General features: G+C 38.5%; 1 protein-coding gene across 1 annotated transcript; it reads left to right on the top strand.

The window, feature by feature from the left end:
- The first annotated feature begins 2884 nt into the window (after positions 1 to 2884).
- LOC148939328 (protein CFDP2-like) lies at positions 2885 to 3259 on the top strand. Its single transcript, XM_089106847.1, has one exon. The coding sequence runs from the start codon at positions 2885 to 2887 to the stop codon at positions 3257 to 3259; it is 375 nt and encodes a 124-aa protein (XP_088962973.1).
- The last annotated feature ends 8793 nt before the right edge of the window (positions 3260 to 12052 follow it).

The following is a 12052-nucleotide window of genomic DNA, read 5'->3' as shown; positions in this document are numbered from 1 at the left end:
AAAAAACAAGGACTAGTTCCTATTACCATCAATCTCATCATGTATTTTAAGAATTGTAACTGTTAAGAATTGTTTTCTTAACATGTTTCCTTCTTATCAGCCCCAATTCCAGACTTATACCAAATCTAAGGAGGGGGGAATTTTGTTTATTTATTCTGTTTCAATGTAAAATACCAAATAAAAAGGTATTTTGAAATCAAGGAACGAAGGGAAAATCAAGGGGACAAATGGTCCCCCAGCCCTCCCCCTCCCAGTTTGGCAGCACAAAAAAAAAAGTTTTGGGTGAATGAAACTTCAGTCAAAACCTGTAAACCACAATTATTCTGCATATTATGAAGTAAGAATTGTTATCCTAATATGTTGCCTTCTCAACAGCCCCAATTCTAGACTTATATCAGAGCCCCAATTCTAGACCCTATATCAGAGGTAACGCTATAGCATTGCCTATAGTAATGGCCATACGGCTCCAATGTTTTATTATTTTTAATCGAAAAAACTTTTTCGACGATATAAATTCTTCAAAGAAAAGTAAAGAACTCCATTAAACAAAACTGAGCACAAATAAAATCAAATAATCTACCAAGCTCGAGACTACCACAAATCAGCATCGATAAATAAATGAAACCCAAAACGAACAGAAATTACAATAAATAACCGATTCAAACTCAAAACGAGCAGAAATTAACATAAGTTGGGCACAAAACCCCTATGCCTTCCCAAGGCCAGGACAAAATTTGCACTTTACTGAAAAAATATAAATGTTTTTACTTTTATAACTTTAATAAATTAAATAATTTAAACATTTTGATTACTAAATATCAGTATATGTATATTAAACTGACAATGCACGTTCATTTGTATTTTTTCAGTACAGTATATATTTTCTATCTGTAAATCAACTACGCTGAACAAAATGGCTATCTCAAAATTTGTATTGGATGTGTTTGGGGCAATGATGGGTGTGGGGGGACTAGTTGTCCTCCAATCACTTTCGACTATTAAAAAGGGTACTAACCCTTTGAATTTCCAATCGAATGAGCTGTCTTTGAAGTTTCTACAACAACGCCTTCTATAAAAATATTTATGCCCCCTGGGCATAACTTAAAACCCTTGCCCTGAGGGTTGTGGGGGAGTGTCCTCCTCGAAAACATATTCTCTATCTGGAAATCAACTACGCTGAACAAAATGGCTATCTCAAAATTTTGATTGGATGTGTTTGGGGGAATCATGGACGTGGGAGGGGGAGGGTCTAGTTGCCCTCCAATCACTTTCGACTATTGAAAAGGGTACTAGCCCTTTGAATTTCCAATCGAATGAGCCTGTTTTGAAGTTTCTATGACAATGTCTTCTTATAAAAACCTCATATGCCCCCAGGGCATAACTTAAAACCCTTAACCTTAGGATTGTGGGGGAGTGTGCTCCTAAAAAAAACTTATTTTCTATGTGGAAATCAACTAGACTACGCTGAACAAAATGGCTATCTCAAAATTTTGATTGGATGTGTATGGGGAAATGATGGGCGTGGAGGGGCTACTTGCCCTCCAATCACTTTTGACTATTAAAAAGGGGACTAGCCCTTTGAACTTCCAATCAAATGAGCCTGTTTTGAAGTTTCTACGACAACGCCTTCTATAGAAACCTTATATGGCCCCAGGGCATAACGTAAAACCCTTGCCCCGAGGGTTGTGGGGGAGAGTCCCCCTCAAAAAGATATTTTCTATCTGGAAATTAGCTACGCTGACAAAATGCCTATCTCAAAATTTTGATTGGATGTGTTTGGGGGAATGATGGGCGTGTGGGGGGGGGGGCTAGTTGCCCTCCAATCACTTTCGACTATCAAAAAGGGCACTCGACCTTTCAATTTCAAATTGAATGAGCTTTTTTTGAAATTTCTGCGACAACCCCTTCTATAAGAACCTTATATGCCCTCAGGGCATAACTTAAAACCCTTACCATGAAGGCTTTCGGGGAGTGCCCTGCTCAAAATCACATTTTCTATTTGGAAATCAACTACGCTGAACAAAACGGCTATCTCATAATTTTCATTGGATGTGTTTGGGCTAATGATGGTCCTGGGGGGGGTCTAGTTGCCCTCCAATCACTTTCAACTATTACAAGGGCACTAGCTCTTTGAATTCCCAATCGAATGAGCCTGTTTTGAAGTTTTTACGACAACGCCTTCTATAAAAACCTTATATGGCCCCAGGGCATAACTTAAAACCCTTGCCCCGAAGGTTGTTGGGGAGTGACCTCATAAAAGAGATATTTTCTCTCTGGAAATCAGCTACGCTGACAAAATGCCCATCTCAAAATTTTGATTGGCCACTCAGCACGTCCCCAGGTGGCGGATAGAGGAACGCCCTGCAGATATGTAGGGTACCTCATGGGTAGTGAGGCGCGGACCAAGGGGGACCTAGTCTCTGAGGGTCTTGAAACACAGCTGAAGCACCCTCGTCTGGGGGCCTATAATTAAGACGGAGGAGGAGGATGACCCCTCTAATGTGCACTGGGCAGGGCCCATCGGCGTATGGATACGTCCCGTCAGTCACAAATCTTCCCCCAGCAATGGGTTAAATTGCTGGTGTTGCAGGACACCAAAAGGGCGCACTGTCGGTAATAGATACAGTCGGCCCCTGCTAGGGACAGACAGGAGTGGCTTACCGCTGTCCCGAAGCCAGCCAAGAAACCCCTTCTTTAATTTTAATGATGAATGAATAAGAGATCAAATATGAGAACCAGTGCTACCGCGTCCGGGGTAACCGACGATAATGCGTTAAGAGCTACCGCGTCCGGGGCAGCCGACGACTCGACAATCGTGAATCGCGCGAATATATCTACGTTGAAAACTCCAACCCTGAAGGCTATTGTTTCTCCAAAAATAACTATGTCAATAGGTACACTCAACACTAGAACCCTCACTAAACAAGGAAAAATAGACCTACTCCTAAGAGAGATAACACGGTACAGCTGGGATGTTATCGGTCTCGCCGAAAGTCATCTTCCAGTCACTGGTGAAGAGAAATATGGAGATGTTACCCTTCTACTTTCGGGACGTAATGATGGGAAACATCGACAAGGTGTAGGTTTCCTACTGTCTAATAAAGCTAGAAAATCCTTAATATCCGTAACCCCGCTCACGGAACGGTTCACCATGATCCACCTGAAAGGTTCACACACCAACCTCACAATTATCCAAGTATACGATCCAGATTCCAGCAGAGACGACGAAGAGTCTGAAAACTTCTATCTCCAGCTTTAAAGTCTAGTTGATTTTGTCCCTAAAAAGGACATAATCTTTGTCATTGGTGACTTTATCGCCATCGTTGGAAACAACCACACAGGACACGAAGATGTAATGGGCAAATTTGGACTTGGAAAAATGAACAGAAGGGGAGAACGCCTTATCGAATTCTGCAGAGACAGCGATTTAGTCATTACAAACACACTGTTCAAGCACAGACCTTGCCGTAAGACATCCTGGACCTCACCGGATGGAAAACTACATCCTACTGGAAAACTATGGAAAAACTACATAATAGACTACATCCTCGTGTCTAAACGTTGGAAAACGTCCGCCCTAAACACAGTCACGCTAGCTGGTGGTGTCTTTGACATTGACCACTCGCTTGTCATGTCTAGGTTCAAAACAAGACTTAAGACAGCATCAAAGTTGTCTAAGAAAGCCCCCAAATTTCGAGTAGATCTACTCAAAGACGAGAACACACGTGTAACCTATATCACCATTCTATTCGAAAAAATTTCGGAGCTCACGTCCAGCCCCCCACCTATCCTGTCTAAGGAAGATATTGACAACCTGGTGACTAGCAGCACAAATATCATATGTGATGTCGCTCATTCCACACTGGGTACCCGAAAAAACATTCAGAAACCTTGGATAACAGACGAGATCATCTCCCTCTGCGAAGAAAAGCGCCAACTCACGAACAAGCAAGATAAAGAAAGCAGGGACCGATACAAGCAACTCAAACGAGCTGTTGAGAAAACCATCAGACGTGCTCATCGTGCTTTTATTAAAGAAACGTCTGATCAATGTGAATCGGTCTTCAAGAAAGGAGACCCCCACTACATTTCTATAAATGTAGAATTGGGAATTGGACAAAAAGAAGGACATCAAAGCGTGTTCCCTTCTCGACGAACGTGGAAACCAAATACAATCCACAGACGGAATCTACTCTCGATGGAAAAACCATTTTAAAAATAAACTGAATCTGGACATCCACCTAGACCCAACAATGCTCGACACTTTCCCAATAAACTCTACAGACCAAGTCCTCCCCCTCTTCACTCTGAAATAGAAGCAGCTATCAGAGACTTGAGAACAAACAAAGCTGTCGGCCCCGATGGAATCCAGCCCGAACTGCTGAAAGTAAACTGCAAACCACTCCTTGACCTTTACCACAAAATTGCCACAGCTGCTTGGAAAAAATGTCACTTCCCCTCAACCTGGTGCGAAGCCACGATAATCCCCCTGCATAAGAAAGGTTCTAAAGCTGTCTCCGACAACTACCGCCTAATAAGTCTTACCAGCCACGGAGCAAAAATCCTCACAAGAGTCATGCTCGGGCGTATACGAGCCATTTCCTAAATGGTCATTCCGGAATACCAAGCTGGCCTCCGACTTAAAAGATCAACAATTTATCAAATATTCACTATCCGGCAGATCATGGAAAAGTATAGCGAACTTGGCCGCAGCATCTACCACCTTTTCATAGACTTTAAACAAGCTTTCGATCGGATATGGAGAGAAGTTCTATGGCACATCCTTCTTCACTTTGGCATCCCATCCAACCTGATCTTGCTGATCAAAGACATGTATAAGAAGTTCAGTAGCCGCGTCATGACTGGAGAAGGACTTACCAAGAGCTTCAAAACCTCTACCGGAGTACTTCAGGGTTGCCTAATATCACCGAAGCTGTTCAATCTCTTCCTAACTGTAGCCCTTTCACTCACAGACAACCCACCCAGTGCCCTTGTATGAGGAGTGGTGATAGACAAACTAGCATATGCTTATGACATGCCGATGACAGACCTAATAGACGAGTCCGTTTAAGATCTAAAATCTCAGGTTAACAACGTTTATTCGTCCACCAACCTCTTCAGGATGGTCATCAACACGTCAAAAACGAAAGCCATGCTTTGTTCACGCAAGTTTGATTCACAGATAAATCTTAGCCTTCAGCATGGCAGAGATGCCATTGAGTGGGTGGAAGGCTTCACCTACCATGGGAGCTTACTTACTTCTGATAACAACCAACTCAAAGACGTTAAGAGACGCCTGACATTTGCGAACTCCAGTTTTAAAGCTCTGATGCCCATCCGGAGGAATAAGAACTTAAAAACAACTCTCAAAATGAGACTCTTCTACTCCCTCATTATTCCGATCGTCATCTATGCCTGTGAATCCTGAACGCTTAAAACAGACGATCAATGCCGCCTAGCTACCTTTGAAACCAAATCCCTACGACGCATCGCTGGTATCACCTACCACGACAGAATCTCCAACTCCAAGCTTCTCCATAATCTGAAACTCATATTTACAATACTGGACAAAATAAAATTACAACAACTCAAATGGCTTGGATATACCCAACGCATGGCTAGCACTCGTCTCCCGAAGATAACCTTCGATGGACGAGTACATGGTTCTCGCCCCAGAGGTCGCCCTCCGAAGAGATGGAAAGAGAACTTCTCACCCTACACCCTGCCACAACTCTGCCGCCTGGCCTACAACAGAAGCACCTACAGGAGGCATATCAATGAACTGATTAAAGAAGAGGCCCCAAAACGACCTTCAAGGACGGATGGGACATAAGTCAAGTAAGTCAAGTGTTTGGGGGAATGATGGGCGTGGGGGGGGCTAGTTGCCCTCCAATCACTTTCGACTATTAAAAACGTCACTAGCCCGTTGAATTTCCAATCGAATGAGCCTGTTTTGAAGTTTCTGTGACAACGCCTTCTATAAAAACCTTATGTGCCCCCGGGGCATAACTTAAAACCCTTGCCCCGACGGGTTTTGGGGAGTGTCCTCCTCAAAAAGATATTTTCTATCTGGAAATCAGCTACGCTGACAAAATGCCCATCTCAAAATTTTGATTGGATGTGTTTGGGGGAATGATGGGCGTGAGGGGGGGGGGCTAGTTGTCCTCCAATCACTTTCGACTATTAAAACGGGCACTAGCCCTTTGAATTTCAAATCGAAAGAGCCTGTTTTGAAGTTTCTACGACAACGCCTTCTATAAGAGCCTTATATGCCCCCAAGGCATAACTCAAAACCCTTGCCCTGAGAATTGTGGGGGAGTGTCCTCCACAAAAACCTATTTTCCATCTGGAAATCAAATACGTTGAACAAAATCACTTTCTCACGATTTTTATTAGATGTGTTTGGGGAAAAGATGGGCATGGGGGGGGGGGGCTAGTTGCCCTCCAATCACTTTCGACTATTAAAAAGGTCACTAGCCCTTTGAATTTCCAATTGAATGAGGCTTTTTTAAAGTTTCTACGACAACGCCTTCAATAATATGCCCCCAGGGCATAACTTAAAACCCTTGCTCTGAGGGTTGTGCGGGAGTCTCCTCCTCAAAAACACATTTTCTATCTTGAAATCAACTACGCTGAACAAAATGGCAACTACGCTGAACAAATTGGCTATGTAGAGATGCTCGTCTGGATTTGCATAGGCCCCCGTACCGGACCGGTTTCTGGTAGGTATAGTATTCTACCGGTCCTATTCTACAGGGCATTACACCTTTTCAAAGAGATTTACGCAATACCGGTCCTATAGGTAATACTTCTACGACGTTGATTAAGGACAAGTTTTTCTGACACAATTTACCGGATTATAGGCATGCAAATAGCATATAGTTTCAAAACGTGTTTAATTTCGTTTCTTGAATTAAGTATCTGTACTGTATATTCAAGAGGTGAAATCAGATAAAGAGCTTGGAATTGATTTTTATGGATGATATGGGAAAATGGCACATGTTAAATATTCGGGTAAACATACGACTATAAATAAGGAAATTGTGTCTTTCTGAACTTTCTGTGCGAGGCAGGGGTTACTATTTAGTTTAAATAATTCTAGGAGTAATTGAGTATTGTGGCTGATGTTGAAAAATAGTACTTGTTAAATTTTCTGGTAAACATATGACTAAGAAACGCTTCACTCTAAATAAGGCAATCTTTTTTGTCCGAACTTTCTAGGGCACTCGTATCTATTTAGTATAAATAATTCTAGGAGGAATTGAGTCTTTTCGATGGTGTTGAAAAATGGTACTTTTTAGATATTCGGGTAAACATACGACTAAGAAACGCTTCACTATAAATAAGGCTATCGTGTTTTTCCGAACTTTCTAGGGCGGGGGTAACTATTTAGTTTAAATAATCTAGGAGGAATTGAGTTTTATGGATGGTATGGAAAAATGGTACTTGTTAAATTTTCGGGTAAACATACAACTAAGAAACGCTTCACTATAAATAAGGCTATCGTGTTTTTCCGATTTTTCTAGACAGGGGTAACTATTTAGTTTAAATAATTCTAGGAGGAATTGAGTTTTATGGATGGTATGGAAAAATGGTACTTGTTAAATATTCAGGTAAACATAAGACTAATAAACGCTTCACTATAAATAAGGCTATCGTTTTTGTCTAATCTTTATAGGGTGGGGGTAACTATTTAGTTTAATTCATTCTATGACGAATTGAGTTTTCTGGATGATATGGAAAAATGGTACTTGTCAAATGTTCGGGTAAACACACAACTAAGAAACGCTTCACGATATATAAGACTGTCGTCTTTTTCCGAAATTTATAGGGCGGGGTTAACTATTTAGTTTAAATAATTCTAGGAGGAATTGATTTTTGTGGGTGGTACGGAAAAATGGTACTTGTTAAATATTCTGATAAACCTTTGACTATAGATAAGGCTATTTCGTCCTTCTGAACTTTCTCTTGGAGGCGGGGGTAAGGATTTAGTTTAAATGCTTCTAGGAGCAATTGATTTTCGTGGCTGGTGTGGAAAAACGATGAGTGTTGAATATTTGGGCAAACATACGACTAAGAAACGCTTCACTATAAATAAGGCTAGTGTGTTTTTCTGATCTTTCTTGAGCGGGTGTAATTATATCGTTTAAATAATTCTAAGAGGAATTGATTTATGTGGCTGATTTTAAAAAATGGTACTTGTTAAATATTTGGATAAACATACGACCAAGAAACACTTCGCCCTAAATAAGGCTATTATGTTCTTCGGAGCTTTATAGGGCTCGTGTAACTATTTAGTTTAAATAATTCTAGGAGGAATTGAGCGTTATAGATGGTATGGAAAAATGGTACTTGTCAAATATTCGGGTAAACATACGACTAAGAAACGCTTCACTATAAATAAAGCTATCGTGTTCTTCCGAACTTTCTAGGACGGGGATAACTATTCAGTTTAAATAATTCTAGGAGGAATTGAGTTTTATGGATGGTATGGAAAAAAGGTACTTGTTAAATATATGGGTAAACATACGACTAAGAAACGCTTCACTATAAATAAGGCAATCGTTGTTTTCAGAAATTTTTAGGGCGGGGGTAAGTAATTAGTTAAAATAATTATAGGAGGAATTTATTTTTATGGGTGGTAAGGAAAATCGATACGTCTGAGGCGGGGGCAAGTATTTACTTGAAATAATTCTAGGTGGAATTCAGTTTTTGGGGTGGTGTTGAAAAATGGTACATGTTGAATATTTGATTTGACATACGACTATGAAACACTTCAATATAAATAAGGCTATTGTGTTTTTCTTGACGTGCCAACTTAGGTGATAACGGAACATTTAGTATTTTTTCTAATGTATGTGTTTTTCTTTAGAAATTCCAACTGTAGGTTTTATGACTCCCACCTAAAATGAATTCAGATGATTTTAGGACTAATCGCACTAGCCATAACTCCATTCAACCTTGAGCGAAGGTATAAAAGTTTGATGAACTATTTCTCTACTTAACAAGTACATTAATAGCCTCCAAGATGATAGGACTGTATGACACCGAATTTATCGGATTAAAAAATCATCTTGTGTGTTATATTTGAATGTGCTTTTTTATTATTGTATATGGATCTCGAAGAAATTGACTGTTATCAGTGGATAGTGAACTAGAATCTGATAGAGGATAATAAATACTTGTGGAGCGCTAAATTGCTTCATGCAAACAGACTATGTTTATACGATAGAGTAATTTAACCGGCTGGTAATACTGGTCGGGACCTCAGACACGTTCAGAAGGATGACAGTAAAATTTGCAGCTTTTTTAGAGTTGAAGCATTCTGCATAAAGGGCAATGTACATAGATATGAAGTTTGAATTCAAAAGTGTGACCTTAGGATTCCAATTTGCAATCTAGAAGAGTTTAAGTGTCCTAAATATGAAGGGGGTTATCACCGTCCTGAAGACGAGGTTAGGCTCTTCACAAAGTGGATACTTAAGAACATACCTGATCGTGATAAATCCACAAGACATGGTTAAAAAAAAACATGTCTATATCATGGGATCTTTGTTTCCGGATGTTGAAGTGTGAACTCTAAGTACTATTTTTATGTAAATAAGTAGTGCTGTATTTTTTTTTCTCAAAAAAATATGTTAATACGTTTAGGCAATAAATATCTTTAAGCTTAACCCGTCTTTATTCCTTAGAATAGTTTTATTCATGTCATTAAATTATGAAAAAATTGTAAGTAAGTAACAATAACTTTCTTGAATTCACTTCCTGGACACAATACAGATATTTAATTCAAGAGATCATAATAAAATCACAAGTAAGTAATAAAGTCTTTATTGTTTACACCTACTGGATACACAATACTGAAATTTCATTCAAGAAATTATGAAGGAATTGTAAATATTCAGCACACTCATTCTTGAGGTAAACTAGTTCTAGAACAATGAAGAATCTTCATTTAAGAAATTATCAAAAGTTTTAATTATGTAGAAAAATCTTACTATGATTAACAACATATGAAAAAATTATAAGTAAGTAACACATTATTCCATGCATTCAATACACGTCCTCAGAATAAAGAAGTAGAATCAATGAAATTATGAAAAAATTATAAGTAAGCAGCGAATTCTTTCTTGAATTCACATGCTGGATAAACAAAAATCAGGAACTGAGAAATGTTCAGGAGGAAGTCAGTGAAATTTGCAGCTTTTTTTGGGTTGAAGCACTCTACGTAAAGGACAATGCACCTGCATATAAAGGTTTAATTCAAAAGTGTGATCCAAGGATACTACTTATCAATATAGGAGCGTTGAAGTGTCCTAAATTTGAAGGGGGTTATCACCGTCCTGAAGACGAGGATAGGTTCTTCGCACAGTGGATACCTAAGAACATACCTGATCGTGATAAATCCATAAGACATGGTAAAAACTATTCTATATCATGGGACCATCGTTTGTGTTTGTTTAAGAGTGAACTCTAAGCACTATTTTTTATGTGAAAATTTTTTGTTGTGTTTTTTTTTTCTAAAAAAAAACATCTGTTAATACGTTCAATCAATAAATATCTTTAAGCCTAAACCATCTTTATTCTTTAGAATAGTTCTATTCTTTTCATTAAATTGTGAAGAAATTGTAAGTAACAATCGCTTTCTTGAATATGCTTCCCGGACACGATACAGCTATTTGATTCGAGAAATCATGATAAAATCCCAAGTAAGTAATAAACTCTTTATTGTTTTGATATTTAATTCAATAAATCCCATGATTGGAATTTAAGAAAGAGTTTTCTACTTACAATACTTTGATTTTGTCAATACTATCCCACGTACCTGTCAATAGATTTCGATAGAGAATTTATTCATTCTTATACCTAGATTTTCTCTATGTTAGCCTATCTATCCAATGTATGATGTATGTAAATCCTTTTCTTACATCTCCAATGCTTTAATAGACATTCTAAACGTTCGATATGCTAGCTTACTCTAAAAATAATGAACACATAACAATTTAAGATATAATATATTTTTAATTAAATAATGTCATATAGAATTGAACAACTTTAGACATTTTGAATCTGTTCCATAAAATGGTTCACCATGAACTCTCTTGATAGTGTAGCTATTGTCTTCTCTTAGTTCGTAATCAGTAGAATAATCATTATTCCATTTTGACTCATACACAATTTTTATAGGTGTGTCATCGACAGAGTCAATATGCTTTTCGTCTTTGGTATTATTTGATTCATTTACTGTTTGATCAATGGCAGTAACTTTTGCTGGTACTTTGTTTTTCATCTATTCATCTTTATATTCCTTAGGGATATTTTCTAACAATGCCCTTTTTATTTTTCTAGCAATTTCACTTTCTATTATCACACTATTTTTACACAGGTAACAGTTCCGACACGTAGACAGGATATGGTTTATGATATTAGTATAAGAGTAGTCCTTTCCTTTCGTCTTTGCTTTCGTTTGAATGCTAATAACCAACAGCTGACGATATGGTTTAACACTGGGTAACATGTTACCACAAGCACTAGTAAGAAGATGCCCCTCTTCATCACCTATTATTTTTATGCTGGCATTCTCTTTGAGTGCAATCATCTCTGGAGATCTCAATCTCGCATATCCACCATCATAAGAGTTGAATTTTTTTGGTACTCCAAAGAAATTCAAATCCTTACTGTCATGACAACGCACGCATACGTTTCCGATAGTACTACCACTTGTATTTATTTCATAGTTTAAATACCTCTCCTTGTCAGCATTCAATGCTACAATAACACTATTATGTGAACAAACTTTCTAAACATGCTTCATTTTGACTTTTTTAGAGATATTAGTTATGTATTAATCGATCCACTGTGTAAGACATACTTATTTAATACATGCAATAAAGTGGGTAGTGTCGATAACCAGTCCTAGACCAGTCTGTCAGGGGGGGAGTCACTGAACTCCTCTTGAATATACAGTACAGATACTTCATTCAAGAAACGTGATTAAACACGTTTTGAAACTACATGCTATTTGCTTGCCTTTCCTTGGCACCTTTCCAAA

The sequence above is a fragment of the Artemia sp. Qi Xiang Cuo genome, chromosome 21 (assembly GCF_049724085.1).
Source record: "Artemia sp. Qi Xiang Cuo chromosome 21, ASM4972408v1, whole genome shotgun sequence".
Classification (NCBI taxonomy): domain Eukaryota; kingdom Metazoa; phylum Arthropoda; class Branchiopoda; order Anostraca; family Artemiidae; genus Artemia; species Artemia sp. Qi Xiang Cuo.
This window is presented reverse-complemented; position numbering and strand designations above follow the sequence as displayed.

What these genes read in the sequence shown, in the direction of transcription:
- LOC148939328 (XM_089106847.1), top strand. Translation starts at nt 2,885, where the DNA reads ATGTCAATAGGTACACTCAACACTAGAACCCTCACTAAACAAGGAAAA.